The 24,863-nt window shown below is 46.6% G+C and overlaps 1 protein-coding gene across 1 annotated transcript in view; it reads right to left on the bottom strand.

The window, feature by feature from the left end:
• LOC137333834 (transcription initiation factor TFIID subunit 4-like) overlaps positions 1-24,863 on the bottom strand; it is a 249,460-nt gene that overhangs the window by 55,742 nt on the left and 168,855 nt on the right. The window contains exon 15 of the mRNA XM_067998200.1: positions 5,691-5,828. Coding sequence (XP_067854301.1) covers positions 5,691-5,828 — 138 coding nt within the window. The remainder of the gene's footprint in view (positions 1-5,690; positions 5,829-24,863) is intronic.

Genomic DNA, 24,863 nt, shown 5'->3' with positions numbered 1-24,863 from the left:
ACTGTAGGAAACTTTTACCTATAATCCACTGTTCGTGACATTAATCTGCAAAAAGAGGTGATAATCTATGGTTTAGCAGGTGAAGGTTACACCATATTTAAGCCAAGTGGTGAGTGTTGTTACTAGATATGAAAAGGTGTGCTGTGAGTTAGCACACTGCCCTTTCAACTGGGTTTATAAGAACATAAGAAATAGGAACATGACTAGGCTGTACGGCCCCTTAACTCCATTTTCCCGCCCTATCCTCATATCCCTTGATTCCCTATCCAGCCCAGACTGAAGGGATGAAACTCTCCTCTCACTGCTGGCTATTTGAGTTTTGGCAGTCTCGTGGAGTCAGCCAACAGCATAAAACTGCCCTCATTTGCCACAAATTGGCAAACTCGCTCAGAGAGGCCACAGGCATAGGAACTGGGAAAATGTCACACTGGTGCGGCATGGGCTAACTGCTGGAGGCTGAACTCAGACACATCGCTGGGGATGAATCAAGAGAGCTGTACTCTGCAGCAGCACCTGAGCTGGGTATCAAAGTGTGTCTCACCCACCAGTTCCAAGGTCTCTCACCTGGATAAGTACCAGAAAAAAAACCAGGGAGAAGTCTGAACCAAGTAAAGGTGAGAAGGAAATACACAAGGCATATAAATGCTTATGCAAATTTAGTGGAAATTAATTTTTGGAATAGCTGGGTTCCATTCTTTATTTGAAATCTGTGCTTTCTACCAATACTTCTGATTTTTTTTTGACAGTTTCAGTAAATGTTTCAGTTAGTTGTGATTCACACACAGATGGAAGAATACCAACAATATTATTATATAGTGCAGATTTCACAAGGTGCTGCTCACAATGAATCATCTTCTGCCATGTAACGTACAAATTATGGTCAAGGCCGCTGATATATGGCGACAAAGTGAAATCGCATTTTATTGCATAGTATTAGGGAGCGTTTTCGGGTTCAAATTATGATTGCGTCCACATTTCTCTAGTGGGAAAACCTCCCACTCCCACTACTCCTGGATCAACTCTCCTCCTACTTTGACCCAACTACCCTTGCAGTTTTACTCCTCTGCTCCCCCCACATCCCGCCAACTTCCCTCTAGCTGCTCGCAGACCCCTGGACCACCCTCCCAAAATGACCGAATCTGGGACCCCAGCTCCTCCACAAAATTGGTTGCATGCCAGTCAACAGCCTGCAATGTGGGGCATCTCAGCGGCTTTAGTATTATATGTTTGTTTAGTAATGCACTCTACGTTATCGCTTACCTTTTTTCTTTAAAAACATGTGCCCAGGATATACAGGGAGATTCTTGGGGAGATGTCCCACATTGCAGGCTGTTGACTGGCATGCAACCAATTATGTGGAGGAGCTGGGGTCCCAGATTCGGTCATTTTGGGAGGGTGGTCCAGGGGTCTGCGAGCAGCTAGAGGGAAGTTGGCGGGATGTGGGGGGAGCAGAGGAGTAAAACTGCAAGGGTAGTTGGGTCAAAGTAGGAGGAGAGTTGATCCAGGAGTAGTGGGAGTGGGAGGTTTTCCAATGTGGGAGCACTGGGAAATACCAGGACAGAGATCCATGTGAAGTGGGCACAATGGGAGGGGTGAGGGGTGGGGTCTGGGAGCAGTAGAAGGAGGTGCAGTCTAAGTCAGTGACCCACAGCTGGAGTCAGTCACAAGGGAGGAATAAGATAGCGGTAAGAGCAGTAAATTTAAGCATTACAGGCAGGCCTGACGGAAAAAAGTGTGACAATCAGAAAGTGTTACAGTTACAGGAACAGCTTACATTTAGATTATTAAATAACACACTGTCTGATGACAGGAAGTCAACTTTATACGTTTAATTAAAACAGACTAAAATTGAGCTCATTCAGGTCACACTGGGGTAAGGGGGCTAAATGGACCACGGGACTGGCACCAAGCCAAGCACAGCAGGAAAGCCCCGAGTTCCACCCCCGGTCTGTGCTGAATCAGCAGAGGTGGCAAAGGAGACATGCGGGGTTTTTTTTGCAGAGGGTGGATAGATGAAAAAGAAAAAGAAAATTGTCCAAGTGTTGCACTCCTGGTCATTATCCCACGACTCCTGCTGAAAGTGCATGCGTGTGATGACTGCAGATGGAACGGGACTAGAATGGGGCCTCTGGTTGACCAGCATATGAACACTCATTGTCCAGGTACACATTCATCGAATCAAAGAATTTAACAGCACTAGAAGGAGGCCGTTCAGCCCATCTCTTCTTTGCCAACTCTCTAAAACAGTGTTGTCCAATAGAAATCACTGACTAACACAGGAGAGGCATTTTAGCCACATGAGCTAATTTTATACACATTCACACAACACAGGTGACTGTACTTCATGTGTATATTTACTGAACAAACATCTACCACCATTCAGTAATTAAGTAAAGCACTCCCAATAATCAAAAAAACACTCCCACACTCTGCTTTTCGTCTCATCATTTTACCAACCAACGCACAAAAAGGTTAAAGTTCACACGCACACACCGCGTGAATGAGTATTGAGATCACGTGCCCAACGGTGTATATTACTCTTTATTTAATCAGAAATGCAATTAACTACATCTGGAGTCCCAATTAGCCACATGTGGCTAGTGGCTAAAGTATTGGACAACACTGGTCTAAAAGAGCTGTCCACTTGGTTCCATTCATACCCTTTTCAATTTTTCTTTTTCCAAATATTTATCCATTTCTCTTTTAAAAAACTAATGTGGATTCTGCTTCCCTCGCTGTTTCTGGTCGGGCAAATCCACGTCCGCACAGCCCTCTGCATTTTAAAAAGAAAACAGTTCTCCCTTCATTGCTTTCAGTGATCTTGAATTTATAAACGTTGAGATGAAGCTTACATGCAATGGCGGGGGGCGGGGGGAGGCAGTTGCTGCTGGTTTAAAAAAAAAGCATTTCACTGTAGGAAAACGAAGCAGATTTCTGTCGTGACAAAAAAACAGAACTTTAAGGAACAAAATACCTTTCCTGTCGGTCACTACGGCAACCAGTGGCTTGTCCTCACAAGCTTATGCAAACAATCACAGCAGCAGGGGAAAAAAAAAATCGCAGTTCTACTGTGCCTTCCTCCCAGTTGACTTAAATGAAAATGTTTATTAGAACCAGGTCTGCACACACCCAGAACAATGTGAATACAGTACTTGTACTGAGAGCAAATTAGTCTCTCTCACCCCCGCCCCCCCAGCTCCCTCTTCTGAATGCCTCCCATTGCTGCTGTGTAACTAATCCTCCTGAGGGAGCTCTATGGGCCTTTGTGTGCCTCTGGATTTAAGATCAAGCTCAAGAGAGACATGCCGACCCTGAATAGCTATCGGTTTCACCCCCTGCAGCAGTGCGGGTCACAGGACTGACTGCGACATTCAATCACCTTTGTGGTTCAGCCCCGAACGGAGGATATATCTTATCAACAAAAGGTAGCAATCAGTGACTTTAAATTTCAGCAGAGGTCACTTCAGCAGCTAGATGCCACAGAAAGGTCATTACCCGTTTAAATTAAGCTTGGCACAGATCTGAGAGCTGCCTTTGTTTCAGACTAATTTGGAAAGCCAGAGATTTGCTGTCAGTGGGAATGAATCAGCGCTGGGACGTAATCAAGCTGCCATCGTCTTCTCCTCCGAGCTGGTGCCTCGGGCTCATTTCTGAGGAGATGAAAACTATGACAAGCCCTTCAGTTTGGCGAGAGAGACGGAAAGAGTGGAGAGACAGACAGACAGAAACAGACGGAGAGAGAGAGAGAGACAGACAGACAGAGAGTGTGAGAGAGACAGACAGACAGACAGACAGAGAGAGAAAGAGACAGAGGCAGAGAGAGAGAGAGAGAGAGGGGGGAGTCCAGTAACAGCCACAGGCCTCTGAGGTATCCTGTGACTCCTCTCAGGAAAAATAGTCACATTCACTTCGCTCTTGAGAAACGAAGATGACAGCCAGAGGCACACAAAGGATGTGGAATGAAAAAATGTGAGGTGAAAATGAAGTGAAAAATAGGTTAAAATTACATTCATTTTCTTCCAGTAGCCTACCAGTAAAAGTGCTCCATTTTGACACAGAAAACAGGGCAAAATAACTCGATACTTCCAGCAATCCGGTAGGTGCTGGGCCTGAGATATGTAATACAGTTTTTGTTTATCACCAACCACCCCTGGCATTGTCAACTTTTTCTTCAAGCTGTCTGGTATTGTTTTTATATAAAATAAACTTTTAGGAAAAATAAGGTGTACAAACTATTTGACCACAGGAAAACGGGCCTTAAATCGTCATACACAGCGGGAAAACGGCCAACGGAGGTGGTCGTTAAAGCCATAATGTTTCTGAACTGGCCACGTTTCAGCCAGGTTGCGATACGGCTGCTCTCTACTTGGACCGATTGTAACCGGCTGAGGCAGTTGGCGTCACTTCCCCACTTCACCCCTCCTCCGATTGAGGATCACGTTCACTTTTCTGAGGTCCCCCCACCCTTCTCTCCTGAAGCTGGTGACTCAGGACTATTTTGATTTGGACCAGTGAAGTGGCACTGGGGTCACCCAATGATGCCATCAGGACAAAGTATAGCTCCAAGTGCCCACCACTAATAAAAATAGTCTGTCCAAACTAAAATGCATACAGAATAAAGAATAATATTAAACCATGCTCTGGTTCCTTTCATTAATGATACAGTTGGTGTCCTGCAGTGCTCAACGGTCGTGGAAAAACTTCAAGCCTACCGGTCGATACCCAGTGATCCCTCTCCAAGTTCACCTGGGTGCGTACAGACCGCGGAACAGAGTCAAGCAGGCGGAGGCGACCCTTCCCATCCTGGGCCTGTGGATGGTGGTTTTATTCCCAAGGGTAGATTTCCACAGCTGCTGGCATTGGTCTGGTCCTTCAGCCATGACCATTCATGAGTGAGCCAAGTCCAGTCCTGTTCTCGTCAGATGCCACTCGCACGCGCGCACATGCTCACGTGCGCACTCCGTGAAGTGACTGAACTTGTCACAGTTCAGGCTTCACGACAATAGTGCCAGGCAATCCCAAACCTATGACTTGAAATACTGAACAAGCACTGTAAACATGAGGTGAAAGAAGGCAAAGAGGAGAATTCGAGGTGGCAGATTTGCCTTTTTCGGGCTACAGATTATCAGAAAATATTGGTGAAAGGGCCAGTATTTTTGGGACCTGCAAAGTAGACTGAAATACTGCAGTACACAAGACAGATACTGGAAGAGCTTACGGTGCAGGGAGGAAGGCAGTAAGGAATGTTAATTCCTTTCATATTGAACTTTTTCTCAACCTCAAAAATTGAAATAGACCAACTTCCCACTCCACATCCAACTTGAAGGTTTCAGAAAATACCAAAAATTACCTCAACTGAGGGGGTAACGTTAAGGCTACAACCCGAACAAAAGTCGATTCTTTACCAACATCAGGAAAAAAATTCCATACATTTTTGTTACAACACAACCCTTAAAAAAGGGCGTTGACATTGATAGCAATAAGAGGTTCATTCGATAAGCCGCGAGCATTTTTATAGCACTTATCAAGAAATATTCAGAAATAGTTGTAATAGCTTTGTGTGATGCCAGTTAAAAAGAACCAAAGATTTAGTACAAACAAAAAAATATATTACTGCAATCAAGCGGAATCGTAAGGTGTGAGAATGGAGATCAGCGTTTTATTTTAATGTGGGCTATCTATCTGGTTACCTCGCCAGCTGTCTTTCCCACCTCAGTCGCCTGCGGTCCCGGGGAGTCCAGTCTGCGTTTCTTGCGTGGGCCGATTGCAGCAAGGGCCGTTAGGTTTGCATCTCGTTGCCTCACCTGCGCCAGCTCCTGCTGCTGCATCTGTGGAGGAGTAAAAACAGCTCAGGTCAGTACACACGGCAACTTGGGTGTCCTTCTGTCTTAGCCATTAAGTAGAATGGGCCTATAATCTCTGGAGTTTAGAAGAATGAGAGGTGATCTCATTGAAACATATAAGATTCTGAGGGGGCTTGACAGGGTAGATGCTGAGAGTCTGGAACCAGAGGGCATAGTCGCAGGATAAAGGTTCGGCCATTTAGGACTGAGATGAGGAGAAATTTCTTCACTCAGAGGGTTGTGAATCTTTGGGATTCTCTACCCCAGAGGGCTGTGGATGCCGAGTCGTTGAGCATATTCAAGGCTGAGATTGATGGGTATTTGAACACTAAGGGAATTAAGGGATATGGGGATCAGGCGGGAAAGTGGATTTGAGGTTGAGGATCAGCCATGATCTTACTGAATGGCGGAGCAGGCGCAAGGGGCCGTATGGCCTACTCCTGCTCTTATGTAGCCTAACATTCATGGGCCAAACACATTGAAAGCAGACAATGACCAAGAAACAAAATCCACCAAAAACATACAGAAAAAGAGAGAGAGAGAGAGAGAACACGAGGGGCACGAGCAACTATGCCTAAAACCAAGATCGATCATATACAGCAACTTACATTTACCTAGTGTCTAAGATGCTGCCCTTCTTTTAACTCGTACCAAGTCCAGTTCACCCCGTGCTCACTGACCTACATTGGCTCTCGGTCTGGCAACAACTCGATTTTAAAATTCTCATCCTGGTTTTCAAATCCCTCCACGGCCTCACCCCTCCCTATCTCTGTAACCTCCTCCAGTCCTTACAACCCCCAGAGAACTCAGCGCTCCTCCAATTCTGGTCTCTTGCACATCTCTGATTTTAATCGTTTCACCATTGGCGGCCGTGCCTTCAGTTGCCCAGGCCCGAAGCTCTGGTATTCCCTCCCTAAACCTCTCCGCCTCTCCACCTCTCTCTCCTCCTTCAAGTCGCTCTTTAAAACCTATCACTTTGACCAAGCTTTTGGTCACGTGTCCTAACATCTCCTCATCTGGCTCGGTGTCAAATTGTTTTCGATAACGTTCCTGTGAAGCGCTCTGGTTAAAGGCGCTATATAAATGCAAGTTGTTGTTGTGAATGTCACAAGGCATTTCGCAGAGGCGAAATTTAAGGACATGGAAGGGCTAGCCTAAGTGTCTGAAGGGGAAGTTGCTGGTTTTAAAGAGGTTTTTGAAGGTGGGTAGAAAGGTAGCAAGGGAAAGGATTTAGGGAGACAGTTGCAGGGCATACAGCCAAGCCAATTGAAGGCTCTGCCGCCAAAGGTGGAAAGGGGCACGAGGGCATGTAAAGGTGGCCAGAATGGGAAGAGTAGAAGGTGCAAGCTGGCACGTAGGGCTCAGAGATGGCGTTAGGGTGGGGCAAGGCTGTGGGGAGACGTGTAAACGAATATAAGTACTCTGAACTCGATGCGGTTGTCAGGAAGCCAGTGGAGATCGGAGAAGACAAGAGTAATAGGAGAAGGGCCAGGATACAGCAGGCAAGGTTTCGGATGAGATGGATCTCAGGAAGCCAGCCAAGAAAACACTGGAGAAGTTAAGCCTGGGGGGTGATGAGGCATGGATGAGGGTTCAAAAACAGCAGTGGGTGTGAGGTAAAGGCAGAGGTGGCAACATTGCAGAGGTGGAAATAGGTGATCTTGGTGGCGGATAATGTTCAAAATTATGAAGGGTTTTGATAGAGTAGATAAGTTACATTGTGTTACATTGAGCCGACAGCACAGAAACAAGCCATTCGGCCCAATTGGTCTATGCCTGCGTTTAATTCTCCACACGAGCCTCCTCCCTCCTTCTCCCATAAGGAGAAACTGTTTCTGCTTGCAAGAGGGTTCATAACCAGAGGACACAGATTTAAGATAATTGGCAAAAGAACCGGGGGAGGAATGAGAGACGACATTTTTTTTACGCGGCATGTTGTAATGATCTGAAAGGGCGGTGGAAGCAGATTCAATAGTAACTTCCAAAAGGGAATCGGATAAATACTTGAAGAGAAATTTTCAGGGCTATGGGCAAAAGAGCAGGGGAGTGGGAAATAATACACTCTTTCAGAGAGCACGCACAGACACGATGGGCCGAATGGCCTCCTTCTGTGCTGTATGATTCTATAGGATATGGGATAGAATCATAGAATGATTACAACACAGGAGGCCATTCGGCCCATCGAGCCTGTGCCAGCTCTTTTGTAAGAGTAATCCAGTTAGTCCTACTCCCCCCGCTCTTTCCCTGTAGCCCTGCAAATTTTTCCCTTCAAGTATTTATCCAATTCCTTTTTGAAAGCCACGATCAAATCTACTTCCACCACCCTTTCAGGCAGCGCGTTGCAGGTCATAACTACTCGCTGCGTAAAAAAGTTTTTCCTCATGTCACCTTTGGTTCTTTTGCCAATCACCTTAAATCTGTGTCCTCTGATTCTTGACCCTTCCGCCAATGGGAACAGTTTCTCCTTATTTACTTTATCTAAACCCTTCATGATTTTGAACACTTCTATCAAATCTCCTCTCACCTTCTCTGCTCTAAGCAAAAACTTAAAAGTTCTGAAGACAAAAAACACAAAAAAAACCCACAGGATATTGGGCAACATTTATTCGGGGTACCCTTATTATGCAATGTGTTAGCTCACACGAACATCCCTCCACCTGGCCCCCTCCCAGTTTGAAAGCCTGGGTCTGTAATGGACACCTTTACCACATTTTCTGCTCAAGAAAGGTCCTTGCAGCACTCCACACTTGCAGAACCACGAACGCTTCCATAATATCAGAATAAGCCCTTCAGCCACTGTCTCTAAAATCACAATCATCTTCCTGGCTGGGCCTTGCAATTACATAGCTCAAAGGGGCTATGTTTTTGCATTTAATGGAATCTCAGTTCTTACAAGTTCAGGGTAGGGCTTCTTGGCCTCTGGCCACTCCCAATGCAAATGATAAAGTCCTTTTTTGCTGATATTTACATTACCAGTGCAAATAACTTTCTCAATGCCCTATCAAAGAGTCGGGGTTGGGGTGTGCTATTCATCTTTTCCAAACGATGAACGCAGTGCCACACTCCAAGGGAGGCATCACGACCGTCAGAAACTGAGCAACAGCTGGGGGGGTACTGGGTAAAGGCACCACCCATACAGGCCAGAGGTTACGGATTTCATTCTTGGTCTGTGCTGAGTTTCCAGGGTGGGGGGGTGGGGGGACAGGCAGCAGGAGGGCTACAATTAGCCTCAGTTGTCTTAGGCTAGGGAGAGGAAAAATCATCCAGTGACCCCAGCTGGACAGTGTCCAGTGAACCTCGGGATCTGGCTTGGCTGTGACATGTCCGCTCACTGCCCGCAGGGAGAATGGACGCTTGGGTAATGAGCTGTCTGCCAGCAAAATGTCAAACCCTTGGGCAGAGTGAGAAGAACTGAAACAAAACTTCTACTTCTCCCCTAGAGTCCCACCCCATTCACAGTTTGTCCCCTACAATATCAAACGCCACCGCTGTCTGTACAACACGTGGATCAGGAGCGCCTCACTTCCTGCCTTCTTGCGCTCCCAGCACTTGATGATGAGACCAGACTCACGGCCGAGGCAAAGGGCCACATCCAGGACTGCTGTGCAGACACCAAACAGAGCGTCTCCTCCACAGCGCCAGAGTGACTGAGTCGGAATGTCATTAAGGGATGTGGCCCATTTAGATGAACTTAGCCAGCTGCTTACTGCAAACTTCACTCTGCCCACACAAAAAAGAAACACCAAATCAGTCACTACTGTCGCGTGTTTCCCCACACCCCCTCTCCAGCTACCCCCCCACCCCCCCACAAGGAGAGAGGCAAAGGCGATCAGTGACGAAATCCGCAGCCTGGAGTTACTCCACCGCCTCTCAAACACACAGATAAAAATGTCACAGCTCAGCAAGTGTTTTAATAAAAAATTAAAAATGTTAAATAAAAACCATATTAATTCTGAAGGGCCTGGTGAGGTCATGCTGAATTCGACCTGGATGATCAAATGGCCTGTTTCTTTCTGTATTATTCTATCGTTCTGTGAACACAAATTAATCATACAACTAAATCACATCACTGCTGACCAATCAGGAAAAACGCCAAAGCGCCTATCCATGTTTCAGAGATTAACACCAACGGTCTTCCTTCTCTTCATATCCCTCAATCCCGTCTCTCTCTTCAAAATCGCATCTAACTGTCTCCTGACCCCATTTACACTGTCCTCCTTGGTAACTTGTTCCACAACTCAAATACCCTTTGAGCAAGGAACTCCCCCTTCTGACACCACTTCTCACTCCAAACTTCCAACTTGTGTTCCCTGGGACTTCAATCCTTCACCACAGTGGATAGATTTGCCCGAATCATTAGTTTTCAATTCCCATCATAATCTTCAAAACATAAATTAAATCACCTTGAAATCTCATCTTCTCCCAATAAAACCGTAAAACGTTTTCCTTAGCCTTTTCTCACAAGTTAAATTCTGACCAGCCATATTCATTTACATTGCTTCTTTCTGTATCCTCAAGTGAACAAACCATGTGGATGTGTCTTTTATTTATTCATTCTCGGGATGTGGACAGCACTGGCATTCCCAAGTTACCCTTGAGAAGTTGGTGGTGGGCCTTCTTCTTGAACCGCTGCAGTCCGTGTGGTGAAGGTTCTCCCACAATGCTGTTAGGTAGGGAGTTCCAGGATTTTGACCCAGCGACGATGAAGGAATGGATGATATATGTCCAAGTCGGGACGATGTGCGACTTGGAGGTGATGGTGTTCCCATGCACCTACTGCCCTTGTCCTTCACCGTGGTGGAGGGCCCGGGTTTGGGAGATGCTGTCGAGAAGCCTTGGCGGGTTGCTGCAGTGCATCCTGTGGATAGAACGCACTGCAGCCACAGAACCAACACCCTCAAACCTGCTCTCAGGCTTGCTTTCATTGCAGGAAGACACAAGAACAATGATCTTATGGAAGAACTTGTGCACATGTTTTTTTTTGAGGGGTGGAAGGATTGGGAGCTTTCCTTTATATAAATCATCTATAAATATATTAAAAATCTTATAGATGTGCGCACTTCCTGTTAACTTTTTCCATTGTAAATTCCCATGTCCATATCTATAATGCAAACTCTGCTACACCACCACTGGTGGGAGTGTGTAATTACAGCGTGACAAGTTTACATAGGCAGTATCCATTATAAATGTAGCTACAAGAATTTATAATGGAAATATAAAAATAAGGACAAAGTATATTGTTTTAAAATTGGGACTTAATCACATCTGAACACCCTGGTCGAAGTGTTCCTCATCTTCCAGCCCTGATTCTCCTGAGAATTACACTTGGTCTTGATTCCCCATGTGCAACATCACAGAAGATCCACTAACATTTCTAAAAATACACTAATGATTTCCACTCATGCTCCTTCTGCTGACCTGTTACTTCCTACCACTCTCTTTAGGTTTCCCCTTGCTCTGGGGATACAGGGTGAGCAGCCAATCTGTTCCTCAGCCACTATCAACATTGCTCCCGGGTTAAACTACCATCCAATTTTCCTCCATTTCCCCAAGGGAAATCACCTGGCCTCCAGCTGGCACTTCCTCTCTGGGGAAATCACAAGCACAACCCTGCTCTCCATCACCATGGGGAACCCCCTCTTGTCCAGGTCACTACCCATGTCACAGCGCTGCTCAAGTAGAAACCCTTGAGATATTGCCATGAACAAGGATGGTACATACCCACTAACCAGTCTACTAAATTTACCAATCTCGGTATTTGCCAGAGAGAATCACTGAAACCCCTGTGACACAAAACAAACCTGTTACTGAATGAAAGGAATCAGAATTTTCTTTGAAAAAGTTTTTTTCATGTGCAAGTTAACACTGGGGACCGATACAGTTTCCATTCCAGGCACCCAGTGTCGAATACAGTACAATTACCAGCAGAGTAAAGCTCCCTCTTACTTTATCCCAACCTCACAACTGTGCCCTTTACTTGTAATACTTGTGGATTAGCCACACCAGCCTGCCTGCGGCCTCTAAATGACATGACTAATTTTGTTCCAAATTAATTTTGTGCCGTGTGCCCATGGCCCACTCCAAATGGGATTGAAACTGCCTCAGAACCCATTTCACCTCAGATCCTTACAGCCAACAGGCAGAAGAGACTCTGAACACCACCAGTCTGGGCGCACGTGTGAAAGGCCGGTGTCTATTCCACTACACCACCAATTCACCCTGAAATAAATCGAAGCACATAACTGATCATTGAAGGCCACGGTTTGGAGTCACAGAGTGATGGGCATGGTTTGGAGTCACTGAGAGTGACGGCACGGTTTGTAGTCACTGAGAGTGGCTGCACGGTTTGGAGTCACTGAGAGTGACGGCACGGTTTGTAGTCACTGAGAGTGATGGGCATGGTTTGGAGTCACTGAGAGTGACGGCACGGTTTGTAGTCACTGAGAGTGGCTGCACGGTTTGGAGTCACTGAGAGTGACGGGCACGGTTTGGAGCTAATGAGCCCAACTGCACGAGGTAGGGGAACACATATAGTTAAAGAAGCTATATTCAACAATTTATTCCTTTTGACAAATTTTAATGTAATTTTAATACATTTTCCTGCCTCCCGAGGGCACTATTTAAAATAATAAATTAGAAAAAAAACAAATCACAAACTAAATGAAACTGTTCGAGTGAAGGGACCAATTCCATGTGGTGCTGGGCCAAGTGACAAACAGAATAGTCGGCCTCTCACATCCAATGCAATATGTGAGGGGGCAGGTATTCACGTGGCTGCTTCCATTGAGCAGGAAGAGGGCAGAAGCCACAAGCCACATGGAATCGATCTGAGCACCGAATCCCAAAACATTTTTATGGTAGGGCCTCATTAGCATTCATTCTGCGAGCGCGTATGTATTTGGAGCAGCTCGCTGATTGGAGGGAGGGTCGGGGGAAATCCGGAAGCCCAGCTGGTGCAGGTAAGTTATGGGGGGCAAAAACTGCAGAGGGTCGGGCAATGGGGGGGCAGGGTTAGCAATTTTTAAGAACCTTTTTATGCCACCTTTTTGAGCAGCCTGCAGCACTCCCCTTAAGGACCACTGGTTAGACTGTTTAATGCCAAGTACCAATGCACTGTGCTTCAAACTGCATCGGGGTCCTGTTGACATCATAGGACCCTGACCCGTATGGACGAATGAGGCTCCTGCCCATTTCCAGCAGGCGCCTGGGCTGCCCATTTCAAGACCCCCCACTGAAGCAGCAGAGACCTAGATGTTGGCGGGAATGAGGCGGTATGTTGGGATTGCTATTCCGATCGTGCAACCATCCCATTCCTGCCAGGCAAAGGGCATGAAAGTCAGCCGAGGCACCCCAATTGCCGAGAGGGGGGAGAGTAAGATACATGCATTCACCTTGGTTCACCATTATTCAATACGGCATCAGTGAATGACAGAGGGAAAAATCAGCAGTGTTAGTTTGCTTTCAATTGCTGCTGATCGGGAGGGAAACTATTGTCAAGCCCACCTTTGTCATCTGTCAGCTACTCTGAAGTGGAGGAGAACTGCAGAGAAGCAGATTTCATGAGTCTCATTGCAGATCCGAGTTTTACATCGTTTAATTTTTCTCTCTTCTACCGATTTCTCATAAGAATATGCTGCCTGTGATTGGGTAAAATAATTCCGCAAATAACACATTGTATATCACTGGGATATAATACTCCCGTTTATAATATCTAACAATATCCTCAAGGGTCACCATTGACCAGAAGCTGAAGCAGGTCAGCCTTATCAACAACATGGTTGCACAGCAGGGCACAGGCTGGGTACTGTGAGGAGTTGTTCATCACCTGATCCCTCATATCCTCTCCACCATCCATAAAGCTCAAGTTAAGAGTGTGACTGATTGCTCACCAGTCACTGAATGGGCGCAGCTGCAAAACCTAAGATGCTCAACACCGTCCAACATAGAGCAGTTCGCATCTCGGCCCTTACTAAAGCCCTCACGTGGAACTTAATTGCTGGGTGTGTACAACTGTCATTGCATCCATTATGGGCTGCATGCTGACAACCATGTCATGGCAACCAAGGGGAATTTTAACTTTTGCATTATTTTTCCAAGGAGACGGCAACACACAACATTATTGAGAGAGAATGTGGATTCCCAGCCTTTGCACTCTGAATGAGAAGGAAGTGGTCCAAATTCTGGGGTGGGAGACAATACAGGATGTTGAAGATAGTGAACAAGGAGGTCAGGTGCCAACTGCAGGTTTATGATGACATTGTGCTTCTCTTCCCTCTCATTCTGCTGCATCCTACATTACGAGTCAGCAAACTAGATCTTGAAACCTGCTGGTGACTATGGACTCAGTAACCCAGTACAAACTCTCTCTTTTCCTCTTATAGATGTGCCAGAGGAAGCAGAACCAGGCATCAGTGGATCCGGCCCTGCCAGCACTCCCGAGCACCCGCTGTCTTCATAGAATCACAGAAAGTTACGGCACTGAAGGAGGCGATTCGGCCCATCGTGTCCGTGCCAGCCAAAAAAGAGCTATCCAGCCTAATCCCACTTTCCAGCACTTGGTCTGTAGCCCTGTAGGTTACGGCACTTCAAGTGCACATCCAAGTACTTATTAAATGAGTTAAGGGTAGACCAGACTGATTCCTGGGATGGCAGGACTGACATATGAGGAGAGATTGGGTCGACTAGGCCTATATTCACTAGAGTTTAGAAGAATGAGAGGTGATCTCATTGAAACATATAAAATTCGAACAGGACTAGTCAGACTAGATGCAGGGAGGATGTTCCCGATGGCTGGGGAGTCCAGAACCAGGGGTCACAGTCTCAGGATACGGGGTATGCCATTTAGAACCGAAATGAGGAGAAATGTCTTCACTCAGAGGGTGGTGAACCTGTGGAATTCTCTACCACAGAAGGCAGTGGAGGCCAAGTCATTAGATGTATTCAAGGAGATAGAAATATTTCTTAATGCTAAAGGGATCGAGGGATATGGGGAAAAAGTGGGAACAGGGTACTGAGTTAGACGATCAGCCATGATCATTTTGAATGGCGCAGCAGGCCCGAAGGGCCGAATGGCCGACTCTTGTTCCTATTTTCCATGTCTATGTTTAACATCCCAAAATGCCTCTGAGCCAATGGATTATTTTGAAGTGTAGTCGCTGTTGTTATGTCGGCAAATACAACAGCCAATTTGCGCACAACAAGGTCCCACAAACCGCAATGAGGTAAGTGACCAGATAATCTGTTTTGGTGGTGTTGATAAATGTTATCAAGGACACTGGAGAACTTCCCTGCTCCTCTTCAAATAGTGCCATAAGATTCTTTTATGCCCATCTGAAAAGTCAGACAGGAACTTGGCTTAATATCTCATCACTTTTTTTATTCGTTCATGGGATGTGGGCGCCGCTGGCGAGGCCGGCATTTATTGCCCATCCCAAATTGCCCTTCAGAAGGTGGTGGTGAGCCGCCTTCTTGAACCGCTGCAGTCCGTGTGGTGAAGGTTCTCCCACAGTGCTGTTAGGAAGGGAGTTCCAGGATTTTGACCCAGTGATGATGAAGGAACGGCGATATATTTCCAAGTCGGGATGGTGTGTGACTTGGAGGGGAACGTGCAGGTGGTGTTGTTCCCATGTGCCTGCTGCCCTTGTCCTTCTAGGTGGTAGAGGTTGCGGGTTTGGGAGGTGCTGTCGAAGAAGCCTTGGCGAGTTGCTGCAGTGCATTCTGTGGATGGTACACACTGCAGCCACGGTGCGCCGGTGGTGAAGGGAGTGAATGTTTAAGGTGGTGGATGGGGTGCCAATCAAGCGGGCTGCTTTGTCCTGGATGGTGTCGAGCTTCTTGAGTGTTGTTGGAGCTGCACTCATCCAGGCAAGTGGAGAGTATTCCATCACACTCCTAACTTGTGCCTTGTAGATGGTGGAAAGGCTTTGGGGAGTCAGGAGGTGAGTCACTCGTCGCAGAATACCCAGCCTCTGACCTGCTCTTGTAGCCACAGTATTTATATGGCTGGTCCAGTTAAGTTTCTGGTCAATGGTGACCCCCAGGATGTTGATGGTGGGGGATTCGGTGATGGTAATGCCGTTGAATGTCAAGGGGAGGTGGTTAGACTCTCTCTTGTTGGAGATGGTCAGTGCCTGGCATTTGTCTAACGCGAATGTTACTTGCCACTTATCAGCCCAAGCCTGGATGTTGTCCAGGACTTGCTGCATGCAGGCACGGACTGCTTCATTATCTGAGGGGTTGCGAATGGAACTGAACACTGTGCAATCATCAGCGAACATCCCCATTTCTGACCTTATGATGGAGGGAAGGTCATTGATGAAGCAGCTGAAGATGGTTGGGCCTAGGACACTGCCTTGAGGAACTCCTGCAGCAATGTCCTGGGGCTGAGATGATTGGCCACCAACAACCGCTACCATCTTAACTTTGTGCTAGGTATGACTCCAGCCACTGGAGAGTTTTCCCCCTGATGCCAGTGTTGTAGCTGTACTGGAACAGTTTGGCTAGAGGCGCAGCTAGTTCTGGAGCACAAGTCTTCAGCACTACAGCTGGGATGTTGTCAGCCATTTCTTGATATCACGTGGAGTGAATCGAATTGGCTGAAGACTGGCTTCCGTGATGGTGGGGATATCGGGAAGAGGCCGAGATGGATCATCCACTCGGCACTTCTGGCTGAAGATGGTTGCAAACGCTTCAGCCTTGTCTTTTGCACTCACGTGCTGGACTCCGCCATCATTGAGGATGGGGATGTTTGCAGAGCCTCCTCCTCCCGTTAGTTGTTTAATTGTCCACCACCGTTCACGACTGGATGTGGTAGGACTGGAGAGCTTTGATCTGATCCGTTGGTTGTGGAATCGCTCAGCTCTGTCCATAGCATGTTGCTTCCGCTGTTTAGCATGTATTTGGTCCCGAGTTGTAGCTTTATCAGGTTGGCACCTCATTTTTAGGTACGCCTGGTGCTGCTCCTAGCATGCTCTTCTACACTCCTCATTGAACCAGGGTTGATCCCCTGGCTTGTTGGTAATGGTAGAGTGAGGAATATGCCGGGCCATGAGGATACAGATTGTGCTGGAATACAATTCTGCTGCTGCTGATTGCCCATAGCGCCTCATGGATGCTCAGTTTTGAGCTGCTGGATCTGTTCTGAATCTATCCCATTTAGCACGGTGATGGAGCCACACAACACGTCGGATGATGTCCTCAGTGCGAAGACAGGACTTCATCTCCACGAGGACTGTGTGGTGGTCACTCCTACCAATACTGTCATGGACAGATGCATCTGCGACAGGTAGATTGGTGAGGACGAGGTCAAGTAGGTTTTTCCCCTCGTGTTGGTTTGCTCACCACTTGCCGCAGGCCCAGTCTGGCAGCTATGTCCTTCAGGACTCGGCCAGCTCGGTCAGTAGTGGTGCTACCGAGCCACTCTTGGTGATGGACATTGAAGTCCCCCACCCAGAGTACATTCTGGTACCTTGCTACCCTCAATGCTTCCTCCAAGTGGTATTCAATGTGGAGGAGGACAGATTCATCAACTGAGCAACCTCCTGCTGATTACCAGACGGTATGTGGTAATCAGCAGGAGGTTTCCTTGCCCATGTTTGACCTGATGCCATGAGATTTCATGGGGTCCAGAGAGAATGTTGAGGACTCCCAGGGCCACTCCCTCCTGACTGTATATCACTGTACTGGTTGGTCTGTCTTGCCGGTGGGACAGGACATACCCAGGGATGGTGATGGAAGAGTCTGGGACGTTGGCTGAAAGGTAGGATTCTGTGAGTATGGTTATGTCAGGCTGTTGCTTGACTAGTCTGTGGGACAGCTCTCCCAATTTTGGCACAAGTCCCCAAATGTTAGTGAGGAGGACTTTGCAGGGTCGACTAGGCTTGGTTTGCCTTTGTCGCGTCATGTGCCTAGTGGTCCAATGCCGGTTTTATTCTTATTGTGACTTTTATGTGGCAAGATTGTACAACTGAGTGGCTTGCTAGGCCATTTCAGAGGGCAATTAAGAATCAACCCCTTTGCTTTGGGTCTGGAGTCACATATCGGCCAGACTGGGTAAGGACGGCAGGTTTCCTTCCCTAAAGGGGATTAGTGAACAAGATGGGTTTTTACGACAATCCGCTAGATTCATGGCCACCATTACTGATACTAGTATTTTAATTCCAGATTAATTTAATTAATTGAATTTAAATTCGCCAGCTGCCGTGGCGGGATTTGAACTCATGACTTCGGATTATTAGTCCTGGCCTCTGGATTACTAATCCAGTAACATAACCACTATGCTACCGTACCCGGTACGTCCGACAACGCAGCACTCCCTCGGTATTGCATCAAAATGTCAGCCTTTGTTATGTGGTCATGATCCTAGAGTGGGGCTTGAACCCAAAGTGTTCTGACTCAGAGGCGAGTGCGACCACTGAGGTAAGCTGACACTTAGAACAAGGTTCCATCTGGAAACAAGCGCCCCGTTTTTGCTGTATCAATGGAAACCAAGGCGGCATTTGATCACAATCAGTTTACACTCTCTATAGGTTTGGGTTGGTCCTCTGCTCTGGAGCTGGACAAAAACTTTACATTCCCAATGCACAGTCTCAACTAGGCATTATACAACACAGTGCACAGCCATCAGTCTCTGATAGAGGCAGTCTGCAAACTCCAAAGGTCCAATGTGAAATGAGTCTGGGGCAAGACTTTATAGTATTAGCGTCAGTCACTCAGAGTTTGCAAGGGTGACTGATATGCCACAAAAACCCTGCTCTACGTCCAACCTATGCCATATCTTATCACTTCCAAGGTTTGTAAGTGGCATTCTGCCAGCCGAGGAGCAGCCCAGACTTCACTCTCGTATATTTCCTTCCTCCCTGTAAAATAAGTGCTCAAGTCTGGTCTACAGAACAGACTAATCACCATCAAGGTGTGATATAAGTTTAGGGTATTTCGATGAGCCATTCGCCCCTTAAACAGCCTTGCTGTGGTCACTAAGTTCACTCAGAGGACTCTCAGCAACCCAAGATCGATGGTGCTCCCTGCGCCTTGGTTTCGCTCCAAGCCATTCCGGAAGACAGATGTATCAATACATCAATCCTAAATTGTTTCAGACTCCAAAATGAATTACTAGGTTTACGTGCCGTAATTTTAACAAGTAAAGCACGTACAGCTTTCCTCCCAATGGCACCTTCCCGTGCAACACCTGCCCTTCACCTCCTCCCTTCCCGGGCCCCACTCATTCCAGGTGAAACAGCGATTTACTTGTACGTCTTTCAATTTAGTATACTGTATTCGCTGCTGACGATGCAGTCTCCTGTACTGTTTAATCTTCAACTTCTTCCAGTTCTGATGAAAGGTCATCGACCTGAAACATTAACTCTGTTTCTTTCTCTGCCTGACTTATGGAGTATTTCCAGTATTTTCTGTTTTTATTTGCGGTCTCCTCTACATTGGGGAGACAAGTGCAGACTGGGTGATCGCTTTGCTGAACACCCTCCGCTCAGTCCGCAAGCGTGACCCTGGCCTGCCGGTTGCTTGCCATTTTAATTCTCCGTCCCACTCTGTCCTCGGTCTCTTACACTGTTCCAATGAAGCTCAACGGAAGCTCGAGGAACAGCACCTCATCTTTCAATTAGGTACTTTACAACATTCTGGACTCAACACTGATTTCAATAACTTCAGATCATAATCACTGCTCCTATTTCTTTGGACAGCAGGTGCTGGTAACGGTTCTGATGTTGCCATTTACAGCTCCTCTAGACCCAGCTTTTGTTTCTTTACTTGTCCCATTACCACCCTCCTTGCCTTGCACCATCATCCCTTTTGTCATTTAATCACTCCTGCCCTCCACTTTGTCACAGGCCTTCCCTTTTATTCTTTCCTCCCCCCCTTTCCCTGACCCTGTATTTGCTTAAAATCTGTTTAATTTTCAACTTCAGTTCTGACGAGGGTCATCGACCTGAAACGTTAACTCTGTTTCTCTCTCCACAGATGCTGCTTGACTTGCTGAGTATTTCCAGCATTTCCTGTTTTTATTACAGCATAATCCTTACGCACTGACAGCAGTCTGCCAAACTGCCAAGCCTTTTGAATCCACACCATGTTCCTTCATCAGTGAATGCAGAAAGTTTTCTACACCACACATCTTGTTCTCAATCCAGCCAAAGCTTAAGATATAGTTCCTGGGAGAACTCAGTCTCTCATTCCTCTTCCTTGTGGTTCAATCTCCCATAGTCCGCATGCCAACAGCTTAAATAGAGTCATAGAGTTATACAGCACGGATAGAGGCCCTTCGGCCCATCGTGTCCGCGCCGGCCATCAGCCCTGTCTACTCTAATCCCATATTCCAGCATTTGGTCCGTAGCCTTGTATGCTATGGCATTTCAAGTGCTCATCCAAATGCTTCTTGAATGTTGTGAGGGTTCCTGCCTCCACAACCCTTTCAGGCAGTGAGTTCCAGACTCCAACCACCCTCTGGGTGAAAAAGTTCTTTCTCAAATCCCCTCTAAACCTCCCGCCTAAAGGATGGTTCAGCACTTCTGACAGTGCAGCACTCCCTGGATTATGTGCTCACATGTCTGGACTTGAACCCACAAACCTTCTGACTCAGAGGTAAGGGTGCTACCCACTGAGCCACAACTGAAACAGTAAAGCCACAACTGAAAATGTCCGGTTTTGCCTTAAAATTGCCTGGAGTTCACCAATTCAACAACATCAACTTGCATTTATATAGCGCCTTCAACGTAGTAAAACGTCCCAAGGCGCTTCACGTGAGCAGTGTCAAACGGAATTTGACGCCGAGCCACATAAGGAGATATTAGGTCAAGTGGCAAAAAGCTTGGTCAAAGAGGTAGGTTTTAAGGAGCGTCTTAAAGGAGGAGAGATTTAGGGAGAGAATTCCAGAGCTTAGGGCCTAGGCAGCTGAAGGCATGGCTGCCAATGGTGGGGCGATTAAAATCAGGGACACACAAGAGGCCAGAATTGGAGGAGCGCAGAGATCTCAAAGGGTTGTAGGGATGGAGGAAATTACATGGATAGGGAGGGGAGAGGCCATGGAGGGATTTGAAAACCAGGATAAGAATTTTAAAATCAAGGCATTGCTGGACCGGGAGCCAATGTCGGTCAGCCAGCAAGAGGGGTGATGGATGATTGGGACTTGGTGCGAGTTAGGATACGGGCAGCAGAGTTTTGGATGAGCTGAAGTTTATGGAGGATGGAAGATGGGAGGCCGGCCAGGAGAGCATTGGAATAGTCGAGACTAGCGGTAACAAATTCAATGAAGATAGAAAATACAGACATATCTTACACTATTTATCTTGCGCAATGGCATTTTTCACCCTCCCAAAATATCACCAGTTCATTATATATAGCAGCACACCCCAGAGGGGCCATTTTCAACTGTAATGCAAATCGGGAAGGTAGCGCAGGGGGCAACCACAACTCCTGTCTGATGGACGGCCTTCATCTGCATAGCATCAGAGAATTCCCAGCGCTCAACGAGCACCAATTCCATCGGCTCCAGATATACTGATACTACGGAGATCTCGGCAGGCATCAATCCAGGAGTCAGGGGCTGGAATCCAGCCATGAGTTTTCAGCCCTTGTGGGGTGGCTGCTATTTCTGAACGTTCTGATCGATTGGTGTAGACCCCGATTACAAGATTGTATTACAGTATGTTACGGCACAGAAGGAGGCCATTCGACCCATCGTGACTGCGCCGGCTCTTTGAAAGAGCTATTCAATTAGTTCCACTCCCCTGCTTTTTCTCCATAGCCCTGTAAATTTTTTCGCTTCAAGTATTTATCCAATTCCCTTTTGAAAGTTACTACTGAATCTGCTTCCACCGCTCTTTCAGGCAGCGCATTCCAGATCATAACAGCTCCCTGCGTAAAAAAATATTTCCTCATGTCGCCTCTGGTTCTTTTGCCGATCACCTTAAATCTGTGTCCTCTGGTTACTGACCATTCTGCCACTGGAAACAGTTTCTGCTTATTTACTCTATCAAAACACATTTGATAGAGGTGTTCTGAAGTGATTGAATACCTCTATCAAATCTCCTCTTAACCTTCTCTGCTCTGAGAACAATCCCAGCTTCTCCAGTCTCTCAGATAACTGAAGTCCCTCATCCCTGGTACCATTCTAGTAAATCTCTTCTGCACCCTCTCAAAAAGCCTTGACATCCTTCCTAAAGTGTGGTGCCCAGAACTGAACACAATACGCCAGCTGCTGCCTAACCTGTGTTTTATAAAGGTTTAGCATAACTTCCTTACACATTGGTCGGGGAAGGCTCCCAATTTGGATATCTCCCCTCTCCTCCCCAACAAACCAGGAGAACACTGCCACAGTCCTGCGTTTCATTTCTTCCAACTTTCATGACCGACAAGTTTCACATTAATCTTCTGAAGGCTTGAAGATTTTGCTGAAAGTTTTCCTTTTTCACCTCCACCCTGATTATGGCTGTAGAGATGACTTGAAACTGAAGGATGTCCAAAAGCAGTGTAGCACCAGGACATTATCACAACATCTCTAAAGCAGGAGCCTGGCCATGTGTATATTTTCAATGAGGCCTGTAGGACCCTCAAGAATTCTCAGCTGATCCATCTAACAAACAGAAACATCGGAACATAGGAATTTGTGGACAAGGTCCATTGAGTTCGCCTTCTTCCATCCTGGTAGTCACATGATACGATATATGATCTGTTGACTAATCGTAGCAATCAATCTCCATCAATGAGTCTACAACAGACCCAGACATGGGGTGAGGAAAACCCCCAGTGGTGGAGAGCTTTGGGAACCACAGGTCCAAAGTCACCTTTTCCTCCCGAGCCTGTTACACTTACAACATGTCATGTCTCAAATTACTCTGATACTATATCCCAAAATATTATTTTCTGAAAGTAAGTCTAGTCTAATTCACAGGCTTGTTCATAAGACAGTTCTACACCATACATTCAAGGTCCATATTACAAACATAATGCATAGAATAAGAAAAGGAAATTAAGCCCAGTCCTTCTCCGGCCCACGTCCAATCTGCCCCATCATGGACCCGAACCCACCCATTCAATCTTCTCCCACAGCCCATGTACAATCCACCCATGTCATAGACATGATCCACCCATTTAATCTCCTGAGAGATTTTGCATAAAATACTCCCTGATTTCCAAAAGTGAAGAAGAAAAGCTTCAGAATATTCACCCATCCTCACAATCGAACCCGGATTTATTGCTCTCTACAGACAACATTCCACAGAGCCACCCACACACCACCAGCACAGAAACGATTGTTTGTGGAATATTTTATCACCCCGGCCTGTACTAATCTCTAACATTCAATAGTGTTACTAACTAGCTATTGTCCGTCTCCTTTTTGAAGATGTCTGTCCAACATATCCACCACCCCTTTCTCTACGTTGGGGCTGGTAATTCTGCATTGGTGCGGCCTTTTTCTACGCTTCAATCCAAGTCAAATAGCTTATTTTCAATGAAATCTAAGCCTCTCCACGTTTTATTCATGGTTCTAGCCACCATCAATGTTTAAAGCTGCAGCAACATCCGCTCTGACAGTAGCTCCTGAGGTCTCAGACCTTCAAACCCTTGGATAGCAGAAATCTCAGACAGCAATTCTGTTTGACTATATAAGGTACAACGTAGAGAAAGGAGTGGTGGATATGTTGGACAGACACCTTCAAAAAGGAGACGGACAAATAGCTGGTTAGTAACACGACAAGCAATCCTCCTCTCCTCCCAACTTCTGAGCTCTCTGTACCCTGCCCCACCCCCCTTTCCCGATTGCAACCTCTCTCGCCATATTAATATTACTCTGGTCGCTTCTTTGAACTTCCCTTTCTTGTTCGCCCAAAGCTCCATTGAAAGAAAGAGCTTGCATTTATATAGCACTTTTCACAACCTCAGGGTGTCCCAAAGTGCTTTACTGCCAGTGTAGTCACTGTTGTAACGTGGGTAAACTCAGCAGCCAATTTGCGCACAGCAAGGTCCCACAAACAGCAATGTGATCACAATTAGATCACCTGTTTTAGTGACGTTGGTTGAGGAATAAACGTTGGCCCAGGACACTGGGGTGAACTTCCCTACTCTGCGTCGAATAGTACCATGGGATCTTTTATGTCCACCTGAGGGGTCAGTCGGGGCCTTGGTTTAACATCTCATCTGAAAGACGGCACCTCCGACAGTGCAGCACTCCCTCAGCACTGCCCTCGGAGTATCAGCCTAGATAATACAGTCAAGTCTCTGGAGTGGGAATTGAACCCAGGTCCTTCTCACTTAGAGGTGAGTGTGCTAACACTGGGCCAGAGCTGACACCATATATATCTTCCTAGATGTGCTTCCTTCTCCTTGCAACCTCACTGTGGTGAAATCATGACTCAGTGCAACATCTTTTACTTTAACATGTGCAGAGTTTCCTCTCTCCTACAATGTGCCAGCTTTCAAAACCCAAGCTCCATATCACTTGACACCTTTCACTAGTGCCCTGCACTCCGCAGCATGATCTGGGTTTCTCAGTTTAAAAAAATTACTAAAAGATGATTTTGGGGGCGAGTGTTGAAGAGGGGGGTGGGAGAAGGGTTGAAGAGGTGGGGAAGCTTGAAAGGGGGGGGGTGTTGAAGAAGGGGAGAAGAGGGATATCAGTGTATCAGCAGATTTAATGCTTCTGCAGCCTTGATGGCCAAGGCATTGGTTGGTTGCTTAATTTCCACAGCACTAGCTACACCTTTGGTTTCCAATGTGGGAAGTATTAGTCCGATGAAAGGTACCAAGCATCACCATTGATACAAAATAACTTCCCATCGCTGACATACATCCTGGAGCCATCGCCTGGGATTATCGTTACCAAGATTATGCAGCAAGTCAAAACACTCATTAATGAAAAACTTTAAATTATATAGTGCCTGATCACATCTCTCAAACAGCCCAAAGGGTTTCATATGCATGACTTTGCAATGCAGTCATTGTTACAACAACGACTTGCATTCATATAGCACCTTTAACATAGTGAAACGTCCCAAGACGCTTCACAGG

Source organism: Heptranchias perlo, chromosome 16 (genome assembly GCF_035084215.1).
Source record: "Heptranchias perlo isolate sHepPer1 chromosome 16, sHepPer1.hap1, whole genome shotgun sequence".
Lineage (NCBI taxonomy): Eukaryota > Metazoa > Chordata > Chondrichthyes > Hexanchiformes > Hexanchidae > Heptranchias > Heptranchias perlo.
Note: the sequence above shows the minus strand (reverse complement) of the source record. Positions and strands in the feature narration are given on the sequence as shown.